We start from the raw sequence: 27,504 nt of genomic DNA, 5'->3' as shown, positions 1-27,504 counted from the left end.
AGTCAGGTGTTCCCTACAAAACAATTCCATAAATATCCTCAATCCCACACCTAGCAGCGCTGATCCCAGGCCTTGCAGCACATTCCGGCCTCGAGGCTTTGGCCAAGTGCTCAGAAGGTTGATAATAATTATTAATAACAATAATAATTAATACAATTACTAATTGGATGAGGGCCTTTTCCTCAGGGAGCAATTCCCACTCGGGATTCCAGGCCTGTCAGTAATTCCGTGGCTGTGACCAGGAATCAGTGGGGATTTATTTCTCGGGAACAACCTTGGAAATTTGGAGTTTGGGCCCTTAATTTAAGAGCTGGACTCAGTGATCCTGGCGGGCCCTTCCCAACTCCAAATGTTCCATGATTCCATGATTCTGAGAGTCTTTGGAGCTTGGAGACTTTTCCACTTGGGCTGAATACACCAAAGGCATTAAAACCATTAAATAAATGTATTTTTCATTCCTTAATGCAAAATCATGGAATCACGGAATGGTTTGGGTGGGAAAGGACCTCAAAGCCCATCCCAAGGGCAGGGACACCTCCCACTATCCCAGGTTGCTCCAAACCCTGTCCAACCCAGCCTTGGACACTTCCAGGGATGGGGCATCCATAATTTTTATGGGAATTCTGTGCCAGGGCATCCTGAACCTTACAGAGAGGAATTTCTTCCACAAGCCATAACCCCAAACTTCTGGCTGTGATCCCTGATATCCAGGCTGGTTTTCCAGCAAAACCTCCTGGAACACGGACTTTGGGGAGCAGCTCTGAGTTCCCATGGCCTCTTCCCACCCTTTCCCACATTCCCGGCCCTGGGAGAGGACCAGGGCCCTTCTCCACACCCAGGGTTTGGAAAGGCAGGGGAACTTTTCTGACTCACGGAAGATCCCGGCGAGCTCGGCTCTCCTGGCTCCCCCTGCAAGGAAAGCAGGGATGAGTTACCCTGGGGAAGAGCTGAGATCCCTCTGGAAACAGGGAATGCTGTAGGAATTCTGGAAAAGGGACAAGGAGAGCTTTGAGGAGCTCCTTACAGTAGCAGCTGGAAGGGCAGTGGGATATCCCAAATATCCCAGCTGGAAAAGAATTGATTCCACCAGCTCTAAATGGAGCTTGGAGAACATCTCTCACCTCCCTGCTGGAATACTGACATTCCAGCAGCTCCTTACTGACCATTCCAGCCTGGAAAAGCTTCCAGAGCTCTCTGCTCCTTTAAAATCTTCAGGATTTTCCTGGAAAATGCATCTGGTCCTGCTTTTCCAGAGCTTCAATCACTCCAATCAGCAATTTTGGGGAGGGAATGAGGGATTATATCCCATGGGAAAACCGGGATGAGATTTTTCCACCTCAGTCCTGGCAGGAGATGCCTCAAGTCTGGCGCTCACCTTCTGTCCCACGGGTCCTCTGCTCCCGAAAAGTCCCATCATTCCCTTGGATCCAGCTTCTCCTTTGGTTCCCTAGAATGTTAAAATCCCTGTTAAACACATTGTGAGCACATGCTCTCTGCAACTTATCCATGGAAAAAACCCATGGAGATAACCAAGATGACCAAAAGCACCATTTCCATATCAAAATTCCATCCCAGGGGTCGGGAGGAAAGCCACCAGTGCCAGGACCCGGCAGGAACCTCTGGGAATTGCTCTGGAGAAGATTCCTTGCCCAGTGGTGGGGATTGAAGGAAAACAGGCAGGAAGGGGGTTTGGATCCTCGGGATGAGCTCTATATCTGCCAAAAATCCAGGAGAAGGCCCTGCTGGGCTCACTGGGGCTGGAGATTCCACCCTCCAAAGCCATCCAGATATTTATCCAAGGGGAGAGGTTTGTGGGTTATCTCACGGATTATTTTTCATGGATTACTTTTTCTGGAGTATTTTAATGGGTTATTTTTTATGGATCTATTTTTATGGGGGATTTTTCATCAGAGTCCAACCGGAAAAATGAAATACATGGGATTTTATCCGACTTTAAAAAACATGGGAGAGTCTTCCAAGTGTTTCCTTCACTGTGGGGACCTGAGCAGCGGGATCAGAAAAGGGCAGGATCTGCCTCTTCCCAAGGGACGTGCCCACCTTGGATCAGGCAATTCCCACCTGGGCTACACTGGGATGCAGCTTCCCGTGGGAAATGACAGGAGCTGGATGTGTCACTGCTGCTGCGGGAACTGGAATTTATTCAGTCCTGGGTCAGGCTAGAGAAGCCAAAGCCATTTCCGTGAGATGGAAATTGGGATGAGTAGGACACGGAGATGGGAGCTGTGACTCAGCTGGGAGTGGGAGAATTCCATGATTCCTCCCAGGAAAACGGGGCTGGGTTGGGACCTGGGATGAGCTCCTGGGGAGCAGAGGGAGAGGGAGGAGCCATGCCACCACCCAGGGGACACAACAGGGACACGGGAGCCATCCAAGCCTTTCCAAGGGCATTCCAGAGGCTCCGGGAGCAGGGGCGGCTCCTGGAGGGAGAGGGGGATGTGGGAATGGAGTGGTCGCTCTTCCCATGGGACGCCTGAGAAATGGGATCTGTTTGGGGTCCCCAAGCCCCTGGCCAGCTCTCTCCTCTCCCTGTCGGTGCCAGAACTGGGTGTGGCTGTGTTTTCCAGCAGAGACCAGAGAATTCCGGGATGGTTTGGGATGGAAGCGACTTTAAAGATCACCCAGTTCCAATCCCAGCCACGGAACTCCCTCCATGATCCAGGTTGCTCCAAGTCTCATCCAGCCTGGCCTAGGACACTTCCAGGGATGGGGTAGCCGCAGTTTTTCTGGGAATTCTGTTCCAGGGATCCAGGGGCACCCATAATTTTTCCGGGAGTTCCTTCCACCGCCCTCAGTCCCTTCCTCACAGGCTTTGGGAAGTTCCCACCTTTTCTCCTACGGGTCCGTCCTCTCCCTTCTCGCCTTTGTCTCCATCAAAACCTGGCAGTCCCTGCTCACCCTGAAAGGAAAACCAGGAATTGGTGGGTTTGAATTATTCCGCCTCTCCTGGAAGGATCCAGCTGGATCCATGTGCTGCTTCCCTGCACTGATCCCGAGCAGAGAAGGGACAGCTTGGAAAGCCAAACTTACGGGATCTCCTTTGGTGCCTTTGTAGCCCTGGGGTCCAAAAATTGTCATGGATTCACCCTGGAGAAAGGAGAGACAGGGAAAGGGATCCACCAGGAGCTCATGGATCCCACTGGGAATGCAGTGATTAATGATGACGTTAATTGTTAGGGTTAATCACCTTTAATTAAAAGCTGGGTCATGAACATGCTCAGAAAACCCCAAATCCTGAGGTTTCCCAGTGACCTCCTGTCCCTAAAAATGCTGGAGCCCTCTGGTGTTACCCCAGTGGAAAGGGACAATGGGATCATTCCCTGATCCCAGTGCTGGGACAGATTCCGTGAGTGACATGTGGCTTTGTCACTCAGAGGATCCCACTGGGAATGCAGTAATTAACAAAAATGTTAATTGCTAGGGTTAATCACCCTTCATTAAAAGCTGGGTGATGAATATGCCCGGAAAAACCCAAATCCCGAGGTTTCCCAGTGATCTCCTGTCCCTAAAAATGCTGGAGGCCGCTGGTGTTATCCCAGCACTTTTCTCCTGGATGGAAAGGGACAATGGGATCATTCCCTGATCCCAGTGCCGGGACAGACTCCACAAGTGACACGTGGCTTTGTCACTCAGGGGGTTGGGATTCCCAGCTCTTCCCAGCTGTGGGAATGGAGCAGGGAATGGAGCTGTCCATGGTGCCCTGGATCATGGATGCAGCCGGAGCTCAGGAATGGCACTGAGGTCACCCCTCAGAGGGAGGTTTTGGGGGGTGACACCCCCAAAGTGCCACCCTGGGAGCCACAGGGACACAGGAACCCCATGGACACATCCGGGCTGAGCTCCTCAGGGAGTGGAATTCTGTTTTTCCAAGGAATGTCTCTGCTCTCGAGGAGGGATGGTTGTGTTTCCAAAGGTGGGCAGCTGGGTTCCCTTCAGAAAAAATTCCCTTCACTCACCTCCCTTCAGTGCAAATATTCCTGATCTGGGTGATTCTGCCTTGCTGGGCTTTTACCAACTCCACATCCATCAATATTCCCAAAAATCCGACATTTTTTGGACTCTGTCCAACCCTCACCACAGGACCCTGCCTGAATTCTGGTTTCATACACATTCCTGCTTCCCAGCTCTCTAACAGAGCCAGGATGGGGCTCAGCAAATTTTGGGAATAGAAGGAAGACTAAAAATCCTGCAGTTTAATCCAACCCTGGGATCCATGGAGTTATTCCTACACTGATCCAGGGAGAATGGGATGGAAAATTAAGCTGGAATCAGGTGGAAGAAACCCAAACCAATTTTCCCCTCCGGCTCCCGTTCTATCTCCGATTCCACCTCATCTTTTACAGAGGCATCCTTCGGAAAACTCATCCCGCATTCCTTCGGCCTGGGAAGAATTCCGAGGCCTCCTCACGAAGCAAATTAAGAATTGATTGGTCTCCGGGGCGAGTTCCTTTCCAGAGGAGCTTCCTCAGAGACAAATGGGCCTTAATCACGGAATATTGCGTGACTCAAAGGCGGCATCATCACGGAGCTCTTCCAAAACCTCATTTTCCAACCAGCCATTCCGGCCAGGAAGGGACTTAACAAAACACCGGGCACGAGTTCAGCGGTTTCTGAGCATTTTTCCAGGAGCACTTGAGGAGTTATTTTCCCATTACCTGTCAGGAGCCAGCTCGGGCTGCTGGAAATTAAGGTTGGCTTTGGGGTCAGCTGCTCATTCCAAAAATCAGGGGGAATTTTCTTCCTCTCTTAATTCAGGATTTTTGTGCCCCAGCAAATTGTTCCCAAAATTAGTTTCCTTTTTATTCTATTTTTTTTTTTTTGGTTGTTGTTGTGCTTTATAGGATCCCATGAAATCCATCCCACAAACTCAGCTCCCCAGAGATGTTTCCAGTGCGAGGATGGAATAAAAAAAAATTTGATTTAAAGTGGTGGAGACCCCCACAAAGGAAGGGGAGAATCCAGGTATTGCCTCCTCTCAATTTCATAGGCACAGCAAGGAGAGGATGGATCCAGGCTTTTCTGGGAGCCACACAGGGAAAGGAAAACCCCCAAAAATCTGGAATGTCCTTACTCGTTCTCCCTTTGGTCCCAGAAGTCCCCGATCACCCTAAAAACAGGAAAAGAAACAAAAAAAAAAGGTGAATTATTCCCTTTTTATTCCCTCCTGTGCTGCTCAGGCCATTGATTCCCACTCCAAGCCCACTAAAATCCCCTGGAGCTGGAAGTCAGATCCTCTGGACACTGGAAAACGCTCAGCTCGCCATGAAATGTTGTGGAAACCCCAAATTTATGGATTAGACAATGAATAAAACCCCAGGGACTGAGGTGGGCTTTTCCTGACTCCATGCTCAGCACAATGTGGGATTGCTGCTGGAATTCCCATCCCAATGGGATTCAGCACCTCCATCCTGCAGGGGTGGGATGGCATCCTGAAAACGAAGGATTTCCCAATTTTCTCCCTCAAACCTTTTCATAGAATCTGAATGGACTAGGAGCTGGAGTGCAGAGCACATGAGGCTGATCCAGGGACTCTCCCAGTTTATTCCCAGGAGATCCTGGGATGATTCCCAAAGCCTGATCCAGGGACTCTCCCAGTTTATTCCCAGGGGATCCTGGGATGATTCCCAAAGCCTGATCCAGGGGCTTTCCCAGCCCATTCCCAGGAGATCCAGGGGCTCTCCCAGCCCATTCCCAGGAGATCCAGGGGCTCTCCCAGTTTATTCCCAGGAGATCCTGGGATGATTCCCAAAGCCTGACCCAGGGGCTCTCCCAGCCCATTCCCAGGAGATCCAGGGGCTTTCCCAGCCCATTCCCAGGAGATCCAGGGGCTCTCCCAGTTTATTCCCAGGAGATCCAGGGGCTCTCCCAGTCTGTTCCCAGGAGATCCTGGGATAATTCCCAAAGCCTGATCCAGGGGCTCTCCCAGTTTATTCCCAGGAGATCTGGGATAATTCCCAAAGCCTGATCCAGGGGCTCTCCCAGTCCATTCCCAAGAGATCCTGGGATAATTCCCAAAGCCTGATCCAGGGGCTTTCCCAGCCCATTCCCAGGAGATACTGGGATGATTCCCAAAGCCTGATCCAGGGGCTTTCCCAGTTTATTCCCAGGAGATCTGTGATAATTCCCAAAGCTTGATCCAGGGGCTCTCCCAGCCCATTTCCAGGAGATCCTGGGATAATTCCCAAAGCCTGATCCAGGGGCTCTCCCAGTTTATTCCCAGGGGATCTTGGGATGATTCCCAAAGCCTGATCCAGGGGCTCTCCCAGCCTATTCCCAAGAGATCCTGGGATAATTCCCAAAGCCTGATCCAGGGGCTTTCCCAGCCCATTCCCAGGAGATCCAGGGGCTCTCCCATCCCAGGAGATCTGGGATGATTCCCAAAGCCTGATCCAGGGACACTCCCAGCCCATTCCCAGGAGATCTGGGATGATTTCCAAAGCCTGATCCAGGGGCTTTCCCAGCCCATTCCCAGGAGACCCAGGGGCTCTCCCAGTTTATTCCCAGGAGATCCTGGGATGATTCCCAAGGGCTGACCCAGGGGCTCTCCCAGCCCATTCCCAGGATTTCCTAGGATTATTCCCAGTGGTTCAAAAGGGCAGTGGCTCCCTACAACATCAGGACGCCGTGTGGAGAAGATAAAAGATGTAGATAAGAATTGCAGATAAGATAAAAGTTGTAGATAAGATCAGCTCTTACTCTTTGGCCTTTCACGCCTGGGAAGCCTTTTGGACCCTGGAAAAACACATAAAAAACACGTGAGGATCCACAAAAACCGGGAGGAAAGTGGGAAGGTGGAAAGCTGGGAAAGAGCAGCCTCCATGCAAAGGCAGAGCTGCTTCCAGGGGTGAGCTCCAGCATGGAAAATCTGCTGGAAGAACCAGCACAGGAGCTCCTACTTTAATCCTCTGTGCACCACCAGGATTCTCCTGGCAGGTGGATAAATTCAGCCAAATTCCCTCATTTTGGGAATCCCACTGGGATTTTTGGGACCCCCAGCATCAAGGAAAAGCTGGGCTGCTCCAAGAGGTTCCTCCAAGGTGGAGGTGGATCCTTGATGGGGATCTCCAGATCCCGTGGAGGCCAAGCCAGGATGGGAGGCAAATTTGGGGAGGGGAAAAGCCATCGTGGTCACCCCTGTTTGCTAATTTCCCAGGAACATGCAGGAAGATGGGAATTTCCATCTGCAGGGACACCTTCCATTATCCCAGGGTGCTCCAAGCCTCGTCCAACATGGCCTCGGACACTTCCAGGGATGGGGCAGCCACAATTTTTCTGGGAATTCTCTGCCAGGGCCTCCTCAGCCCCACAGGGAAGAATTTCTTCCCAATATCCCATTTATCCCTGGCCTATTCCAGTTTAAAGCCATTCCCCCATTTCCTATTGCTCCGTGTCCTTATAAAAAAAATCCTCTTCCTTTTTCATTCCATGAAAAACAACAGCCTAATAAATAATAATTAATAAATAATAATGAGTTTATCCAAATTCCAGCTGCCATTTGTGTCTCCCCCTACTCAGCCTCCTCCAGTGGAACAAGAGCCTGAAATTCCTGCCCTGAAATTCCTGAAATTCCCCCAGACCTGACAACAGCAGGCAGGGATTGATATCCCAGGAGGGCTTCCAGACCTTGGAATGAGCCACCCAAATGGACAAGGACAGTAAGGAATTCACAGGATTCCCGCTCCCCCATCCCACTGGAATTCGGGTTCCCAAATCTCTATTTCCCACTGGAAGAATCCCATTTTATTTCTCTCATGGCTCCTGGGGACTCTGCCAGCCGTGGATCCATGGTTTTCCGGGAATATCGGAGCACTCACCATCATTCCAGGGGGACCCCGCATTCCCACGATGCCCTCGTCACCCTGGGGGACACAGCAGAGGGGCAGGGACAGAAACGGGGAGTGAGGCACACAGGGAATCCCAAACCCACAAACCGTCCCGCTGGGAATGGGGCAGGCAGAATTCCCTGTCTCCAGAGGACCTGTCCAACCTCCTCATGCCTCCATCAGGATGAGGTGCTGGGTGTTCCTATGGATTGGGATGGAAGAGCTGCACTGGGGGGTCCATGTGCACCTACAGGAGCTGACCCTGCAGGAGCTGCCTTTAAGCCTCAGGAATTGCCCAAATTCCAAATAACTGAGGCCAAAATCAGGTCTCCCAAATGAAGCCAACACAACCTGAGATCCTGGGATTTAGATTTATGCCGGAGTTGGAAGAGCAGAAACATTTTTCCATCATTTCCTTTGGAAAATGAAGCTCCAGCGAGGTTTACCCAGAGCTGTTGACATTTTCAGGGAGTGTTTTGCCTCGGGGTTCTCATCCCAAAGCAGGTGGGGAGTTTGTCCCGATGGATTGGGCCATAAAATCCCAATTTTTTTTGTGGGACAGCCACAGGAGCAGCAAATTCAAACACGGGCTCCGATTCCGACTTTGCTGGAACAAGACCAAAACTCCTCGGGGATAGGGAATTGGGATAGGAATTCAGGGATAGGAATGAAAAGTGAATTTTGCTGCCTGAAACCCTTCAGGAATTTCTGGGATGGGTGGGAAGGAGGTAATGGATGAAGCTGCCTCCAAAGGGGCTGGAGACTGCAGGAATCCAAGCCTGGAATATTTATGGAATATTTATGGAATATTTATGGAATATTTATTTATTTACCCGAGGGCCAGGGAATCCACGGGGACCTCTCGGGCCAGCGGCTCCAACGCCGGCTTCTCCCTGGAAAACAGAGAATTCCAGAGGCGTCACCGGGAGCAGGGAAATCCCACCACGCAATTCCTGATTAGTTTGGCCAGGATTGAAGTCCCAGGAAGACTCAGGAGACCCAAATCCATGGATTTGCTGCTGTTCTCTCTGGAGGATGCTGCAGCCACCATGGGAGGAAGGGAGTGAGGGTGGAATGGGATGAAGTAGGATGGGGTCAGGGATGAGGAGCCAGGAGAAGGCAGGGATTTGTCCCATTCCCATCCCAGGATTTCTGCTCATGGCTTTCCCAGGAGGGTGGCACTGACCTTGTTGCCTTTGGGTCCAGGTGTCCCAGGAATTCCCTGCGGGAGAAGGAGAACGAAATAAAAGGGAGGATTTGCTTTGGAAGTGCTCAGTGCTCTCCTAGCCCAACATTCCCAGAGGATGGAAGCCCCATCCAGCCCAGATCCCTCACCCATCCCTCCCTCCCAAAAGGCACAGGGAATATGTACAAATCCACCTCTTTTCCTGGGGATCCCGGTGGTCCCATGGGGCCAGGAGATCCACTCCGGCCTCTCCTCCCACGTTCCCCCTGGAAAACAAAACCCTTTAAGAGGAGAACGCACGGATGGGAAAGGCCCCAATTTCCCTGATCCAGACAAAAGCGGGAGCTGGTGACGCGAGGGTTCCCTGCACTGGCAGGAATTTCCTCACGGCAGGAATTTCCTCATGGAAAGGGCGGTCAGGCCTTGGCAGGGGCTGCCCAGGGAGGTCTGGAGTCCCCATCCCTGGAGGTGTCCAAGGAATTCCTGGATGTGGCACTCACTGGGGATTTGGCACAGCTTGGACTCCTTGATCTTGGAGGGCTTTCCCAACCTCAGTGATCCTGGGATTCTGGGATTCCTCCCTCTGTTCCCAGGGATTAATGACCCCAAAATTCCAGCTGCCGTCCCCGTGGCCACTCCTTCCCAGTCCCACCATTGAATTCCCAGGAAGAACAATTTCCTGGGGGCTCCACTGTTTTCTTTTGGAACCTGAGGATCATCCCATCGTTCTAATCATTCCCAGTACCTTTCCTATCCTAACTGGGATTTGTTCCCACTTCCCTGACAGCCTCCAGGCTCAGGAAAACCTGGAATTGTGGGGCTTTGGCCCACAGGGGCCACCTGGCCTGGACAGTTTGCTCACTGCGGCCACCTTGAGGTGACAAACACAGCCCATGGTGTCCCCTCACCTTCTGTCCCGGAATTCCGGGCAGACCTGGAGCCCCTCTGTCCCCCTGGGATCCAGGAGTGCCGGCGTTGCCGCGGATTCCTTGGATGCCCTGAGCTCCTGGAGGTCCCAGGGCCCCTGGCTCGCCCTGGAGAGGGAATCACAGGGGATTGGGATATTGGGTGGGATTTGCTGGAGCTCCTGGGGAAAATCTGGGATGTCTCCTTGAATTCCCACGACCAGCACATGGAATCTGGGACATTCTAGTCCTGATTCATGAGGAGATCCAAGGGCTGCAGGAATTGTCACCAAACTTTGGAATGTCTTTCTTCCCAAGTTCTGGTGACAAAAGGGCTTTTCCATGGCTAAATAAGGACAGAGCCTTTGGCTCCTGACCTGTGGGGAATTCAAACATCCCAGGGATTCCTGTCAAGCCCACAATTCCTTGGATTTTTTTCCCCAGCCTGAGATGTCCCTGCTGATTGCAGAGAGGTCAGCCCCCACCCTTCCATGATTCCGTATTTATCCTCTGGATCTCCCTCTGGAATTGGGATATTGGGTGGGATTTGCTGGAGCTCCTGGAGAAAATCTGGGATGTCTCATTGAATTCCCATGACCAGTGTGTGGAATTTGGGACATTCCAGTCCTGATCCATGAGGAGATCCAAGGGCTGCAGGAATTGTCACCAAACTTCGGGATGCCTTTTCTTCCCAAGTTCTGGTGACAAAAGGGCTTTTCCATGGCTAAATAAGGACGGAGCCTTTGGCTCCTGGCCTGTGGTGAATTCAAACATCCCAGGGATTCCTGTCAAGCCCACAATTCCTTGGATTTTTTTCCCCAGCCTGAGATGTCCCTGCTGATTGCAGAGAGGTCAGCCCCCACCCTTCCGTGATTCCATATTTATCCTTTGGATCTCCCTCTGGAATTGGGATATTGGGTGGGATTTGCTGGAGCTCCTGGAGAAAATCTGGGGTGTCTCATTGAATTCCCACGACCAGCACATGGAATCTGGGACACCACTTCCAGTCCTGATCCATGAGAAGATCCAAAGGCTGGAGAAATTGTCACCAAACTTTGGGATGTCTTTTCTTCCCAAATTTTGGTGAAAAAAAAAGGGCTTTTCCATGGCTAAATAAGGACAGAGCCTTTGGCTCCCGACCTGTGGTGAATTCAAACATCCCAGGGATCCCTGGAGCTCATTCCTGCCGAGCCCACAATTCCCTGGATTTTTTCCCCAGCCTGAGATGTCCCTGCTGATTTCAGAGAGGCCACCCCAAACCCTTCCACGATTCCGTATTTATCCTCAGGTTCTCCCTCTGGAATGGCCCTTTGGAGGACACAGGGCATTCCCTCTATCCCAAATCCTTCTCCTGCCTTTCCAGGATGATTTTGGTGCTTGCTCTTTGCAGTCACTTCCGTGCTCCACACCCAGCAGTGGAAAACCAGGATGGCAAAGAGGAAAAACCCAGGAAAAAAAAAAAATTCCAAGAGAGATTCAACCTTACCTTAAATCCAGGTGCTCCAGCCTGGCCAATGGGACCTCTGAACCCAATTCCAGGCTCTCCCTGTGAAAGGAAAGTCAGGAAAAATCAGGAATTCTCCTTCCAGTGTAAACCCAGCACAGGGAGAGTGTGGTTCGTGCTGCTCCGTGGAGATCCAGCTGAAATCCCACGGAGCTGATCCCATTCCGAGGGCTCCTGCAGAGCCCTCATCTCCTCTGGATGAGACAGAGCTGCTGGGAATCAGCTCTGGAAAAGAGGGAGCTGGAATGTTCCTGGGAATGGGATCCCAGGATTCTGGGTCAGACACATTCCCTGGCATTATTCCCAAGGTGTTCTGTCCCTGTGATCCTCCTGGAATGTTCCTGGGAACGTTATCCCAGGATTCTGGGTCAGACACATTCCCTGGCATTATTCCCAAGGTGTTCTGTCCCTGTGATCCTCCTGGAATGTTCCTGGGAACGTTATCCCAGGATTCTGGGTCAGACTCATTCCCTGGCATTCATGGCTCATTCCAAAGGTGTCCTGTCCATGTGATCCCCCTGAAATATTCCTGGGAATGGTATCCCAGGACTCTGGGATGCCATTCCCAGGGTCAAACAGATTCTGGGTCAAACAGATTCCCTGCCATGGCTCATTCCCAAGGTGTCCTGTCCATGTGATCCTCCTGAAATATTTCTGGGAACAGGATCCCAGGATTCTGGGTCAGACACATTCCCTGCCATGGCTCATTCCCAAGGTGTCCTGTCCATGTGATCCTCCTGGAATATTCCCAGGAATGGTATCCCAGAACTCTGGGTCAGAGACATTCCCTGGCATTCATGACTCCCAGGTGTCCTGTCTGTGTGATCCTCCTGGAATATTCCTGGGAATGGTATCCCAGGATTCTGGGTCAGACTCATTCCCTGGCATTCATGACTCATTCCCAGGGTGTTCTATCCATGTGATCCTCCTGGAATATTTCTAGGAATGTTATCCCAGGATTCTGGGTCAGACTCATTCCCTGGCATTCATGACTCATTCCCAAGGTGTCCTGTCCATGTGATCCTCCTGGAGTCTCCTCCTGGTCCCCAGCCACACCTGAGGAGGTGACCTGGATGCTGATCCCGAGCTGGGAATGTGGGATATGGGAAAAGGAGGAAAAGTCCCCCCTGGCTGGCACCAGCTTTGTCCTTTACCTTCTGACCTTCTTCCCCTCGGTCTCCTTTGGTGCCCTGGGAATAAAGAGAGGATTCCGAGGTCATGGAATTGTCACCCCTGAGCTGGAGATTTCCAGGGATTCTCTGCCTGGAAAGTGGGAAAAAGCTGGGAAAATGCCCTAATTCCAAGGAATTCAGTGATGGGATGAGAGGGGTGATCAAACACCCCACTCAGGTTGTGTCTGGATGAGTGACATCAATCTCTACTTCAATTATTGGGGTTTTTGGCTAATTGTAAGATAATTGCTTTAAAAAAATGATATAAATAATAACTATAAAATAATAAATATTATATAAAATAATTTTATAAATAATTATTATAAAAGCATAATTAATTGCTTTAAAAATTATTGCTTTAAAACAAATTAATTATTTTTCAAACACCAAAATAATTAATTTAAATTAATTTAATTACTTTGGTATCATGCGCTGTTCTGTCCTGTCCTGGGAGTTTCAGCTTCTCCATGATAAATAATTCTGATGAAGATCTTTTTATCTAATTATTTATTAGTAATAAATAATTAGACAAAAAGAGCTTCATCAGAAATAAAAATTAGTAATTAAATAATAAATAATTAAATATCAAACAAATAACTATTTAAATAAGTAAATAAATAAATAAATAAAATTAACAAATAATTATTTTTTATGTCAATATTTTTGGTTTGCCATCATTAGTCCTGCTGGACAGCATCTCTTTAATTCCTTGGATTTAATTCATTGATATCCCAGGGCTGGGATTGGATCCAGCCCCACCCAGGCTGCTCTCGGAGGAGATTCCCAAATAAACTTTGGAGCCAATTCCAGCACTCCCCTTCTCTCCAGGTTCTCCCCCATCCCCAGGCTGTCCCTGCAAGACAAAATTCCCTTTCCAGCCCCCCTCCTTTTCTCCCAGGGTTCCATCCAAAATTCCCCATGGGATTCTGCCTTTCTCCAACCCTCCCTTTCTCCTGGAATTCCGTGTCCCGTCCCCCTGGATCTGCCACCTGCTCCCTGTAAATTTTCACTGCCCAAAGTGTCCCTGAAATGAGGGGTTTTTTTTGTGGCATTTTTTTCCATCCCTGCCCTCATGCCAGGGCTGGAATTTCCTTGTCCATCCCATCTTTTAGTTCTCTTATCCAGCAGAAAACGAATTTTCGGCGTCATAAAATACAATAATTCCATCATTTGGGCTGGAAAATTCCTAAAAATAAAATCACTAAATCCAACTTTGAACTTTTGTATTTCCTCCTGGATGTGCCATATGTGTGGGAAACTGCTGGAATTCCAAAGGATCAGGCTGGAAAACCCCCATCCCTACCTTTTCTCCTTTGTCTCCACGGGCTCCAGGAGCTCCCATTTCTCCCTGGAAAACAACAAATCCCAAAAAAAATAATCAATCCCAAAAATTCATTATTCCTTGGAATTTCCCTTCCCTCTTTGCACCACTTGAATTTTTGGAATTGTAGGATAGAATAATTCCATCATTTTGGCTGGAAAATTCCTCAAAAATCACTAAATCCAACTCTTAAATTTTGGATTTCCTCCTGAGCGTGGCAAATATGTGGGAAACTGCTGGAATTTGAAAAAAAAAAAAACCCAAACCAGGAAGATCTGGGGATAAAGGTGGGAATGTACCAATCCCAGTTTCCATTGATTGTCCTCTCCATGAGCGTATTCCCAACCGCCTTTCCCTTTCCAGACCCTCTCAACACAGGGAATTCTGGTTTCAAAGTTCAGGAAAACCCCATCCCTACCTTTTCTCCTTTGTCTCCACGGGATCCAGGAGCTCCCACGTCTCCCTGGAAAACAACCAATCCCCAGAATAGTCAATCCCAAAAATTCATTATTCCAAGGAATTTTCCCTTCCCTCTTTGCAGCAAGTGGGTGCTGCCCCTATTCCTGCTGCAGTTCTTGGCAAAATATCCATGGAGGAATCCCTGAATTCCGCCACCCACATTCCCACAACGGATTGGGAATTCTCCTGTGCAGTGGGAATGCAGAGGGAGAAGCACAAATCCTGGAGCAAAGGAAAAATCCAGGGTTTCCCTATCCGAGGATACTGTGGATGTTAAAGAATTCCATGATTTTGAAGGAGACAGGAGGAATCCCAAACTGATTGAGAATTCCCAAAACACAAACCCCATGTTTGGATCAGCTGTGAAAGATTCCACCCTGGAATTCCTGCTCATCACCGATGGCAGAACTGGTGATTTCATCTCAATTTTCCTGATTTTTTTTCCCTGTGATTCCTCAGTTTCCGAAGTGAGGCAGCTCTGGGAAAAGGGATCATTATCCTGGGAATGCACATTAAAATGTGGGATAAAAGCACTGACCTTTGGGCCAGGGGAGGAGGGATCTGCTGGGCCACTTCCCTCCTTCTGCAAGGAAAAAGGCACTGGGATGGGATGGGATCCATGGGATGGGATCCGTGGGATGGGATGGGATCTGTGAGATGGGATCCATGGGATGGGATGGGATGGGATCTGTGGGATGGGATCCGTGGGATGGGATGGGATCCATGGGATGGGATGGGATCCATGGGATGGGATCCGTGGGATGGGATGGGATCCGTGGGATGGGATGGGATCCGTGGGATCCATGGGAGGGGATCCATGGGATGGGATCCGTGGGAGGGGATCCGTGGGATGTGATGGGATGGGATCTGTGGGATGGGATCCATGAGATGGAATGGGATGGGATCCAGAGGATGAGATCCATGTGATGGGATCTGTGGGATGGGATCCATGGAATGGGATCAGTGGGATGGGGTGTGTGGGATGGGATCCATGGGATGGGATGCATGGGATGGGATGCATGGGATCCACAAGATGGGATGGGACGGGATAGGATTAATGGGATTGGATCCATGGGATTCATGAGATGGGATGGGATCCATGGGGTCCATTGGATCCATGGGATGGGATGGGATGGGATGGGGCCCATTGGATCCATGGGATGGGATGGGATCCATGGGGTCCATTGGATCCATGGGATGGGATGGGATGGGATCCGTGGGGTAGAGTGGGATAAGAGGGAGAAAGGAGCAGCTGCTTCCTCCCTGGGATAAGAGCAGGACAGGAGGAATTCCGTACCTTAATTCTCCTTGGATGATGAGGGCCTGGATATGCCTTGGATTCAAAAAGAGGAGAGGGAATTGTGAGAGCAGCTGGAAAAACTTTTCCTTGAGCCACGGGAAAGACACCTCTGAGGAATGGGATGTGAGGAAGGAGGTGGGAAATCCCAGAGGGAAGCTGGGGGTTTCCAGGGATCACCAGGATCCTTTGGAGGGTTCCTGGTTGGATTTGGGGTGGCTCCAGGCTCCTCATCTGCTCCAGCCTGGATGGGACATCTGGGAGCTGCCAGGACCAAGGAATTCCTGAGCAATTCCTGAGCAACTCCAGGCTTTTGGCAGTGGCACAGGTGTCCCACTTCAGCCCTGGAATTTCTGGAGAAGGTGTGGATGAGCTCAGCTCATTCCTCCTGGGAATGCGGGGCGAGGGTCACTCCCTGCTTTCAAAGAAATCCATTCACAGGAAAATCATCCTGAATTTCCCGTCCATTCCTCCTGGGAATAGGAATTTTTGCTCCTATATTTTTTTATAAAAATCAACTTTTTCCCCCCCCTGCCCCCATTTCCGGGATCTTGTGTTAAAGATCCCTGGAATGTCCAGGTGTGTCAGGAATGGGCAGGTTTATCACCACCCACCCTCACAGGGAAATACCTTTGACATTCCAAGGGGATTCCAGTTGTTCTGTTTTCCCCAAAACCCAGATTATTCTGTTCCCTCTTTTCCCTGGATAAATTCACAGAGAAGGATCTGTTTGTCCATGAAAAATGGTTCCTGCAGCACCTGTTTCCTGCTTTATTTATGGATATTTATCCCTAAATTTCCACATTCATCGCGTCTTTACCCAGGTAGGAAAATAAGGGCCCACTTCCATTGCTCACCGTGGATCCCAACGGGAATTTCCGAGCTCCTGGAGCACCAGGGGGATGAGCTGGTGGTGGAGCCTCCAGGGAAGGGGCACTGCTTCCTCCTGGATCACAGGGATGGCTCTGGAATGGGATCCTTACGGGGCGGGATCTCCTGGATCTGTGCCTCGGGATCGCGGAGCCGCTGTCGGAATTCCCGTTTTCCTGCGGGAAGGGAAACACAGCACCTGACATATGGACAGGGAATGGTTTAAAAACCAACAGAGGGGAGAACTGGATTGGATGGGAGGAAAAAAATTCCTTACCCAGGGAATGGGGAGGCCCTGGGAAAGGTTTCGTGGAGAAATTGTGGATTCCCCATCCCTGGAAGTGTCCAAGGTGAGGTTGGATGGGGCTTGGGAGAACCTGGGATAGTGGAAGGTGCCCCTGCCCGTGGAACTGGGTGGGCTTTAGGATCTCTCCCACCCCATTCCATGATTCCGTGAATTTCTAATTATAAAATAATAACATTAACACCAATAAAACCAAAATTATCTTTTCCAACCCTAAGAATTCCATGGTTCCGTTTTCCAGTTTATGGCCAGGCCATAAATCCGCGGCCCTTTCGAAGCAATAAAACCTAAAATATTCCAAAATTGAGCTAAAAATCCCTCCCTGCTCCAGCCATTCCCAGGCAACTCCATGTTTACTGCACCTGGGGCATCCAATTGGAATAAACCATCAATTAATGCCAATTAAGGGCCATATGTTAATCAGCCCCCCGGTGATAATTTGGAATACTTAAGGCACACAAGGTAAAGCAAATAATTCCTGACCTGGTTCCTAAATTGTTCCTGCTTTTCCCTGGCAACAGGAGGCAATGATCCATTGGAAAAATGAGAATATTCCTATCAAGAATATTCCCAGCAATTATTTCCTGAGGCAAATATTTGGGGAATATTTGGATCTGAAAGCAGAAATTTGAATTTATTGGCCATAAATGTCCTGAGATCTTCCAGGAGCACAAGAAGGAGAAGGAAAAATCAGGATTTGGTGCACTTATTTAGGGATATTCCTTTTTTTTAAATTTTATTTTTATATACTATATGTTATATATAATATATATTTATAAATTTTTATTTTTATTTTATTTTTTATTTCCCCCCCCCCAATAATTTAACGGCTTTTTAGATGGTTTAAGCAGGGAAAATAAATCCTAAACTCCCAGGGAATGTTGGTGAGTGCAGCTTGGTGAGGTTTTCAGGGATGTTCATCCTTTTTTCCTGGATTTTAAAAAACCCATGGGATAATTCCACCTCATGGATAATGAACCCAGCAAATTTCTGGCTCACAAGGGGGAAAAAAACCCCAATTTTGAGCCAGTTAAAACTGGAATTCTTTACTGGAAGAGGATGAGGGGAAAAGGGATAAAAGAGGGATGAAGGATAGGGTGGCACGGGGAGAACCCATCCAGGGTGGGATTTTTTGGGATAAATGAGGGAAAATCCCCCAGAGGTGGCACCATGGGATGGCACCACTGCTCATTTCCCTGGGAATGGCTCTAAAATGCTCCACAGATCCTCGTGGAGGCGATTCCAGAGATTCCAGAGGTTGCCAAGACCTGGTTGGGGTTTGGAATGGATCCCATTTGCTGGGAAATCTCCCTGGGTAAATGAGATTCCATTAATTCCATAATTCCTCTGTAATTTTGGCAGTTTCCTGCTCCAGGAGTGAGGCACTTCCAAGAAAAACTGGGAGGCTGCTGCTTCCTCGAGGAATGATTTGTTGCTGGCAGGGAAAAAAAAAAAAAAAAAAGAAGGAAAAGAGGGAAGGGAAAAAAAGAAAAAAAGAGGGAAAATGTAAATAAAAGGGAGAGGAAAGAAAAATATTCCTGCAGAAAAGGAAAGGGAAAAATAGGAAAAAAAAAGAGAGGATTTCAGGGAGGAAAATGAAGCAATTGTGGGTTTATCCTCGTGGAGATGAGGGGGATTTATCCAAATGAACTCTGGAAAGAAATAAGCTGGAATCCAGGGATGGAGGACAGGAATTTTTTGGGATAACCCCAAAGCAGAGGCTCATCCATGGGTGAGTATCCAGCCCTGCTCTGGACACACAGATTTGGGCTCATCCCGCTCTTCCCAGGGGTTCCTTTGCTTCCCGTTAACTCCTGCCAGGAATTGCTCCTCAGGGATGGAGCTCCTGGGCTCTTCCAGGTGGAAATTTGTGATTCCTGCTGCTGCTACTGGGAAATCTGGCAGGAAAACTGGCTCCATCCCTCCTTGGCATCTCCAGGATGTGGAGCTGCTCCTTCCCTGCCTTTGGAATGTGCTGTTCCCTTCTCATGAGGATAAATGGGATTTTACTCCAAATGCAAGCAAGGAAAACATCCTTGGGATGCAGATCCTGTCCTGCTGAGGGAGTTTGGAGTGTCCTAAAATATTTGTGGGAGTTGTTCTGTGTTGATAAAGCTCCTGATAGAATGGGGATCATCAGGAGCTGCTGGAGGAAATCCAGAGGAATCCATGGAGCTGCTCCGGGGCTGGAGCCCCTCCGGAGCCAGGCTGGGAGAGCTGGGAATGTTCCCCTGGAGAAAGGAGGGATCCAGGGAGAGCTTCCAGCACATTGCAGGCCTGAAGGGGCTCCAGGAGAGCTGCAGAGGGACTGGGGCCAAGGCCTGCAGGGACAGCACCCAGGGAATGGCTCCCAGTGCCAGAGGGCAGCCAGGGATGGGATCTTGGCAATGAGGAATTCCTGGCTGGGCTGGAATTGCCAGAGCAGCTGGGGCTGCCCCTGCATCCCTGCAGTGTCCAAGGAAGGATTGGAGCAGCCTGGGATGGTGGGATTGGAATGGGATGGACATTAAGGTCCCTTCCCACCCAAACTGCTCTGGGATTCTGCAATTTGGGACACTCAGAATCCATCCCGAGGGATTTTTATGGAAGTTGGGGATGGAAAAGGGAAGGGAGACCCTTCCTGGAGTCCTGAGGTTCCCAGTGAAGCCCCCGGATCCCAAAATCCCTTCCTAGAGAGGAGTCGGAGTGCGGATGGATCCAATCCCAGGCTGGGAGAGCTGGGAATGGAGGGAATTCCCTGGAGAGGGAGACTGGGCTGGGATTTTGGGAAGGGATTCCCAGAGCAGCTGGGGCTGCCCTGATCCCTGCAATGTCCAAGGCCAGGCTGGACCCTGGGGCTGGGATGGTGGAAGATTCCCTGCCATGGCAGGGGGATGGAATGGGGTGATCCTTAAATCCCTTCCCACCCAACCCATTCCAAACCCGATGGGTTTGGGCTCCATCCTCTGTGTTCCTCCAGCCTGACCATTCCCAGGGGAGGGAATTGCTGCATCCAGGAGGAAAAGCAGAGCCCGGGATGCTCTTGGCACATCCCGGCGGCGTCTCCAGAGCCGCGGTTCCCACTCCAGGATTTTCTGTTGGAGCCGGGAGCCCTCTCGTGGCCGCTGGAGCCATCGCGACCCCAGCTCCGTGATTATCCCTGGAATTAATTTCCCGAGCCCGGGCAGGGATAAAGGGAGCAAAAGGAAGAGCTCGGCAAAGTGGATAAACCAGAGCGGGATTTCCTGGAGCTGCATCTCCCCACTTGCAGTCACTCCCGTCTTGCCATATGAAAATAAAAAATATCCTTGCTGATGCTGTTCCTGCAGCTCCAAGGAAATATCCCAGGGATTTTTCCCCTTTGCTTTTTAAAGCTGGTGCTGTCCTGCCTCTGGGCATTTCCAAGAATTCCATCGGGATGTCCAAACTGGAGAGGGCTGGGTTTGGAGCAGGATTTGGGAAAGGAATCTCTGCCCAGGAGGGCAGGAAAACAGAGGGAAATGGGATTTTAGGGATCAGAGAAAATCCCCAAATTCCTGCCTGGACCCTAAAATCTTCCTCTTTAAATGACTCAGATGCTCCAGAGCACAGCAGGAATATCCTGGAATATCTGTGGGATATCCTGAGACCATATCCAGGAATTTCCATACCCATGGAAAGTGGGAAGGAAAAGGGAATGTCCTGTAGGAGGCATATTTTAAATTCCCTGTTTGGAATCTGCATTATCCCTGCTTTAAAAGTCTTGGGAACCATCAACTTTTCAGTCAACCAAGGTGGACTAACACAAGGATGGGATCAGATAAAATGGGATTATCCTGGTTTTCCCCCCCAAAATTGTGGAATTAACCAACAAAACATTTCCCAAGGGATTTTTGTCGCTGCCAAAGGGATTTTTTTTTTCCTGCCCATTCCAGGAGTTCTGGTGTTCTCCAGGGATATGGAGAAGCCTCCCCCAGGATTAAGATTTGCATCCCAGTCCCTCTGAAATCCTTGGAAAATCGTACCTGGCTGGTGTCCTGCTGGGCTTGTCCTTCCAGCCTCTCCTCCAAGGGCTGCAGGAGATCCAGGGAATGGTTTTCCTCCAGATCTCCTGGATGTGGTGGGGGCACAGCCAAGCTCTGCAGAGAGGGATGGATAAACACCCACAAAATTCCATTAATTACTGGAAAAACTGGAAAAACTGGACAGTAGGGCCCTTTCCCAGGCCCTGACACTGATCCATGCAGAAATCCTTTCTCTAATTTCATTTTCCATCGCAATAAAACAGGGGCAAAACTCAGAATTCCAGTGATCTGCCCAGTCAGGCTCTGGGAATTTTTAACTCCTTTGTACCCATCCAATCAGTGCCAATGGAAAAGGCAGGATTCCCTGAGGGAATTCCTTCCCTGAGGGACTGAGGGACGCTCTGATGGTCCCAAATCCTTTTTTTCTGGTTTGGGTTGGGCTCCCCAAGCTCAACAGAGGAAGTTTTGGGGTCTCTGTATCCCAAATCCCAACTTTTGCTGGCTCCAGGGTTGTGTCTCTTGGAGCAAACCACCCTTCTCAAACTCCTAAAATGTCCTGAACCAGCTTGGAAAAACCTGGGGAGAACCTGAGGACATGGGAGGAGCCTGGGGCTGAGGGGGAATGTCCTGTCCCACCTTGTCCAGGCCTCTGAGGAATTGGATCATCCTGATCCTGCCACAGAGGGAGATAAAACCCCAGGAGATGCCTCCCACAGGAAGCCCAGCATGGAGAGAAGCCTTAAAATTGTGGATAAATTCCTGATTCCCACAAATAGGAGCTGTTAATTGGGATGGCTGGAATTTGTCCGGTTGCTCCAAATGAGGGCTCTGGAGTCACAGAATCATGGAATGTCCTGAGTGGGAAGTGACCCACAGGGATCACCCAGTCCCAGGGCATCCCAACAATCCCACCCTGTCCCTGGGAGTGCTCTCCAAACGCTCCTGGAGCTCTGGCAATCCCAGCAGGGACAATCCCAATCCATCCTGACAACGGGATTGGATCCATCCCTGCCAGGGCAGGAGACACTCCAGAGAATTCTAGGATGGAAAAGAATTCCAGGACCATGGAGTCTGAGCTGTGACTGAGCCCTCCCTGTCCCCAACCCAGAGCTCTGAGTGCCACCTCCAGGAATTCCTTGGACACCTCCAGGGATGGTGACTCCAAACCTCCCTGGGCAGCCCCTGCCAAGGCCTGAGCCCCTTTCCATGGAAAAATTCCTGCTGATTCCCCCTTGAGGCTGCCCTGGCCCAGCCTGAGGCCGTTCCCTCTGCTCCTGTCCCTGTTCCCTGGAGCACAGCCCGACCCCCCCGGCTGTGCCCTCCTGGCAGGGACTTGTGCAGAGCCACAAGGGCCCCCTGAGCCTCCTTTGCTCCAGGCTCAGCCCCTGCCCAGCTCCCTCAGCCCCTCCTGGCTCTCCAGACCCTTCCCAGCTCCCTCAGCCCCTCCTGGTTCTCCAGACCCTTCCCAGCTCCCTCAGCCCCTCCTGGCTCTCCAGACCCTGCCCAGCTCCCTCAGCCTCTCCTGGTTCTCCAGACCCTGCCCAGCTCCCTCAGCCCCTCCTGGTTCTCCAGACCCTTCCCAGCTCCCTCAGCCTCTCCTGGTTCTCCAGACCCTTCCCAGCTCCCTCAGCCCCTCCTGGTTCTCCAGACCCTTCCCAGCTCCCTCAGCCCCTCCTGGTTCTCCAGACCCTCCCCAGCTCCATTCCCTTCCCTGAATGCTCTCCATGTCCTTCCTGATTGGAAGAGCCCCAAACTGGACACAGTAAAATCCCCAATTTCATCTTTCCTGCTGTTTATTTTCACCTCAGGGATTCCTCCAGACAGCATCACCTCTGGAGTCTCCAGCTCCAGGCTCTGTCCTTCTCCTGCCACCTCAGTCCAGGCCGGGACACGGTGGGAAGTGTGGGACACCAGCGGATCCTGCCACACAAAACAAGGGATTGGTGTGACAGTGACAGCCCCGGATCCTGCCACACCACAACAAGGGATTGGTGTGACAGTGACAGCCCTGGATTCTGCCACACCACGGGATTGGTGTGACAGTGACAGGCCTGGATCCTGCCACACCACAACAAGGGATTGGTGTGACAGTGACAGCCCCAGATCCTGCCACACCACAACAAGGGATTGGTGTGACAGTGACAGGCCTGGATCCTGCCACACCACAACAAGGGATTGGTGTGACAGTGACAGGCCTGGATCCTGCCACACCAAAACAAAACAAGGGATTGGTGTGACAGTGACAGGCCTGGATCCTGCCACACAAAACAAAACAAGGGATTGGTGTGACAGTGGCAGGCCTGGATCCTGCCACGCCAAAACACAACAAGGGATTGGCGTGACAGTGACAGGCCTGGATCCTGCCACACCAAAACAAACAAAGGATTGGTGTGACAGTGACAGCCCCGCATCCTGCCACACCAAAAGAAGGGATTGGTGTGACAGTGATAGGCCCCGGATCCTGCCACACCAAAACAAACAAGGGATTGGTGTGACAGTGACAGGCCTGGATCCTGCCACACCAAAACAAACAAGGGATTGGTGTGACAGTGATAGGCCTGGATCCTGCCACACCACAACAAACAAAGGATTGGTGTGACAGTGACAGCCCTGGATTCTGCCACACCAAAACAAAACAAGGGATTGGTGTGACAGTGACAGCCCCGGATCCTGCCACACCAAAACAAAACAAGGGATTGGTGTGACAGTGACAGCCCTGGATCCTGCCACACCAAAACAAAACAAGGGATTGGTGTGACAGTGACAGCCCCGGATCCTGCCACACCACAACAAGGGATTGGTGTGACAGTGACAGGCCCGGATCCTGCCACACCAAAACAAGGGATTGGTGTGACAGTGACAGGCCTGGATCCTGCCACACCAAAACAAGGGATTGGTGTGACAGTGACAGCCCCGGATCCTGCCACACCAAAACAAACAAGGGATTGGTGTGACAGTGACAGCCCCGGATCCTGCCACACCAAAACGAAACAAGGGATTGGTGTGACAGTGACAGGCCTGGATCCTGCTACACCACAACAAAGGATTGGTGTGACAGTGACAGCTCTGGATCCTGCCACACCAAAACAACAAGGGATTGGTGTGACAGTGACAGGCCTGGATCCTGCCACACCAAAACAAAACAAGGGATTGGTGTGACAGTGACAGGCCTGGATCCTGCCACACCACAACAAGGGATTGGTGTGACAGTGACAGCCCCGGATCCTGCCACACCAAAACAAACAAGGGATTGATGTGACAGTGACAGCCCCGGATCCTGCCACACCACAACAAGGGATTGGTGTGACAGTGACAGGCCTGGATCCTGCCACACCACAACAAAACAAGGGATTGGTGTGACAGTGACAGCCCTGGATCCTGCCACACCAAAACAAGGGATTGGTGTGACAGTGACAGGCCTGGATCCTGCCACACCACAACAAGGGATTGGTGTGACAGTGACAGCCCCAGATCCTGCCACACCAAAACAAAACAAGGGATTGGTGTGACAGTGACAGCCCCACATCCTGCCACACCACAACGAACAAGGGATTGGTGTGACAGTGACAGCCCCGAGCTCCCAGGAACCACACCCGTGAGGAGCTGGGTCCTGGTGGCTTCATCCCAACCTTTCCCAACCTTTCCCAGCCTTCCAGCACGCTCTGTCCCATTGGTGACATTTCTGAGCCAGGATGGGGTGAGTGGGCAGCAATTCCTTGCTGGCCACATCCAAACTTCCCTTCCAAGGAATCTTCCTCCCTCCCTGGGATCCTTTTTACTATCAAGACCCCACTCATGACCCCTTTTGGTGCCTCCAGCCCCACACCCACCACTCCAAAAGCTCCCAGAGGGCACAAGGACACTTTGGTGGTCTTGGGAATGGCTCCTATGGACAACAAATGATTGAATGGGAATGACTGAATTTCCTACAACTCATTGGGAATGATTCCTTCATTCCCATTAAAAAATGAGTGTTTTGTACCCCTTTATCCCAAAGATCCCAGATCCTGGTGCCAGCCACAGCCTCTCCCAAGCCACCATGACCTGCTTGAGGACAGAGGTGACCCCGATGGCTTTGGTGGCTTTGGGAATGGTTCCTATGGACAACAATGACTGATTCCTTCATTCCCACTAAAAAAATGAGTGTTTTGTATCCCTTTATCCCAAAGATCCCGGTGCCAGCCACAGCCTCTCCCAAGCCACCATGACCTGCTTGAGGACAGAGGTGACCCTGATGGCTTTGGTGGCTTTGGGAATGGTTCCTATGGACAACAACGACTGATTCCTTCATTCCCATGTTTTGTATCCCTTCATCCCAAAGATCCCAGATCCTGGTGCCAGCCACAGCCCCTCCCAAGCCACCATGACGACAGAGGTGACCCCGATGGCTTTGGTGGCTCGTTCCCACCTCCCTCACTCCCTGGAGGGCTGCCACCCCTGGCAGCTGAGGTGACTCACGGTGACAGGCACGGCTGCCTGGTTTTCCATGGGAGTTCTGCTTGTCCTGGAGCCGCCCCGGTGCCACAGGAGCCCGTCCAGCCCGTCCCGCAGGATCGCCTCCGAGAGCTCCCTCAGCAGCGCCAGCTGGGGTTGCGGTGTGATTTCAGGGTTTGCCTCAGAACCTCGGGCCCCTCCCCTGGTAATTCCCTGCCAGCTGTGCCAGTCATCCCTCCTTTCCCCTCCCAGCACTGTCTGTCAATCCTGGAATCCAGAAGGGATTGGCAGATTCAAAGGATGCCCTCTACTCCTGGGAGGACATTGGGCCATCCAGGTGTCCTTTGTCCCTTGTACCTGGCTGGTGGCTCCCTACCCCTTCCCTCCCCTCTCCCCGGGGTTAAAAGGAACAGCAACCACACAGTTTGGGAGTTCTGTTGGAGCTGTGGGCCGGAATAAACCTCTGGATTGAAACCCTCCATCAGAACTGACTCCTTTCCTTCACCATCACCTTGATCACCTAAATCCTGGCATTCCAGAAGGGCAGATTCAAAGGATGCCCTCTACCCCTGGGGGGGGCATTGGGCCACTTAGGTGTCCTTTGTCCCTTGTACCTGGCTGGTGGCTCCCTACCCCTTCCCTGTCCCTCTCCCCAGGGTTAAAAGGAAAGCAACCATACAGTTTGGGAGTTCTGTTGGAGCTGGTGCTGCATTCAGAGGCCTGAGGGCCAGAATAAAGCTCTGGATCCAAACCCTCCATCAGAACCGACTCCTTTCCTTCACCATCGCCTCAAAGCTTCTCCACAGAGGGAAACCTGAGGAGCAGCCCCTGTTATGGGGGGAAGCTCCATCCCAGCACCACCAGAGCTCCTGCAGGCCTGGACTTGTCCCCACGTGCCCAACTGCAGCACCCAGCCAGCCCAAAGTGTCTGTGGGGTGAAACACCACACACCCAGCCAGCCAAAAGTGTCTGTGGGGTGAAACACCACAGCTGCCACTTTTTGGTTCAGCACCAAAGGCCAGACGAGCTCAGGCATGTCCCATCTGGCTATATTGGTATTATTCCAATAAGCTGGAACCAGTGCACACCAGTGAGGCAGCCCAGTGCCACCCTCCTGTCCCCAGCATGTGACAATCCAAGGGCAGCCACCCCAAAACGAGGAGTGATGGATTCCCAGGGGCTCACAGGGACAGCCCTGGTTTAAATACAGGTTTGGGATCAAGGAGATGATCCATGGAGCTTTTGTGGGGTCTGTCCCCATCCTAAATAGAAACCCCACATTTGTGGCCTTTCAGGACTTAAAGAAGAGGGAGAGTGGGAAAAATCCCCTTTTCCCATGGGAATATGGGGATATGGCAAGAGGGCAGGGTTTTAAATGCAATGAGGATTTAGGTCGGATATTAAGAAGGTATTTTTCATTGGGAGGGTGGGGAGGAGCTGGAATGGAATTCCCAGAGAAGCTGTGACTTCTCCAGCCCTTGGAAGTGTCCAAGGCCAGGTTGGATGGGGTTTGGAACAACCCGGGATAGTGGAAGGTGTTGGGGTTGGAATTAGAGGGGCTAGAGGGGCTTTAAGGTCCACGTGTCGCTGTCACAGGGGCCTCAAAGCCACCACCCACCCCATAAAATGGCAGCAAAAAATCTGTCCCAGAAATACCTAAATACAACCTGGAAAAGGAAATGGAATGAACCTTCCTGGGATTGCTGGGGGAGCAAATGCCACCTCCAGGATTCCAGAGGGAAGCGATGGAAAAGCCAAATCACAGTCCCTGGTCAGGAGGAAGGACAAAGGATCTCCTACCTTGATCCCGTACGCTTCGAAAAGCCTCTCCAGGTCCTGCAAGGGGAGAGAAAAGTCCCAACTTCTCCCCCTCTGCTCTCCAGGAGGTTTCTCCTGGAGGTGGCTGATGGCCAAGGGGACACATATTGGGTCCCCTCTGCCATCCCAACCCAGAGGGGGAGGTGATTCCAACATTTATGTGGTCTTTAACTTTGATTTATTTACCTTCATTTCCACTCCTCTTCCTGGTGGGCCAGGTTCTCCCTTGGAACAAACGAGATCAGCTCATTAATTCCATCATTTCCATGAGGAGCAAAAGAGCAAGGGGGGTAATCCCATATCTGACCCTTTGTCTGCCACCAGCCCACTCCATAATCCTGGATAAATCCCATTTAGGGGTTTGAGTCCCACCCTCCTCCCTCCCTCCTCCACTGGACACAGGCACAGAT

General features: G+C 51.0%; 1 protein-coding gene across 3 annotated transcripts in view; it reads right to left on the bottom strand.

Moving 5' to 3' along the window:
* LOC129119670 (uncharacterized) overlaps positions 1 to 27,504 on the bottom strand; it is a 110,202-nt gene that overhangs the window by 22,133 nt on the left and 60,565 nt on the right. For all 3 annotated transcript variants that reach the window (XM_077179287.1, XM_077179286.1, XM_077179288.1), the window contains exons 49-71: positions 27,281 to 27,319; positions 27,077 to 27,112; positions 25,301 to 25,426; positions 22,646 to 22,762; positions 20,843 to 20,956; positions 16,543 to 16,731; positions 15,686 to 15,721; positions 14,927 to 14,971; positions 14,348 to 14,392; positions 13,912 to 13,956; positions 12,591 to 12,626; positions 11,419 to 11,478; positions 9,936 to 10,061; positions 9,222 to 9,293; positions 9,028 to 9,063; positions 8,675 to 8,734; positions 7,833 to 7,877; positions 6,715 to 6,750; positions 5,090 to 5,125; positions 3,049 to 3,105; positions 2,846 to 2,917; positions 1,376 to 1,447; positions 874 to 909 (exon numbers count right to left, since the gene is read on the bottom strand). In XM_077179287.1, the coding sequence (XP_077035402.1) occupies positions 874 to 909; positions 1,376 to 1,447; positions 2,846 to 2,917; positions 3,049 to 3,105; positions 5,090 to 5,125; positions 6,715 to 6,750; positions 7,833 to 7,877; positions 8,675 to 8,734; positions 9,028 to 9,063; positions 9,222 to 9,293; positions 9,936 to 10,061; positions 11,419 to 11,478; positions 12,591 to 12,626; positions 13,912 to 13,956; positions 14,348 to 14,392; positions 14,927 to 14,971; positions 15,686 to 15,721; positions 16,543 to 16,731; positions 20,843 to 20,956; positions 22,646 to 22,762; positions 25,301 to 25,426; positions 27,077 to 27,112; positions 27,281 to 27,319 (1,536 nt within the window). The remainder of the gene's footprint in view (positions 1 to 873; positions 910 to 1,375; positions 1,448 to 2,845; positions 2,918 to 3,048; positions 3,106 to 5,089; positions 5,126 to 6,714; positions 6,751 to 7,832; positions 7,878 to 8,674; positions 8,735 to 9,027; positions 9,064 to 9,221; positions 9,294 to 9,935; positions 10,062 to 11,418; positions 11,479 to 12,590; positions 12,627 to 13,911; positions 13,957 to 14,347; positions 14,393 to 14,926; positions 14,972 to 15,685; positions 15,722 to 16,542; positions 16,732 to 20,842; positions 20,957 to 22,645; positions 22,763 to 25,300; positions 25,427 to 27,076; positions 27,113 to 27,280; positions 27,320 to 27,504) is intronic.

Source organism: Agelaius phoeniceus, chromosome 5, assembly GCF_051311805.1.
Source record: "Agelaius phoeniceus isolate bAgePho1 chromosome 5, bAgePho1.hap1, whole genome shotgun sequence".
Lineage (NCBI taxonomy): Eukaryota > Metazoa > Chordata > Aves > Passeriformes > Icteridae > Agelaius > Agelaius phoeniceus.
This window is presented reverse-complemented; position numbering and strand designations above follow the sequence as displayed.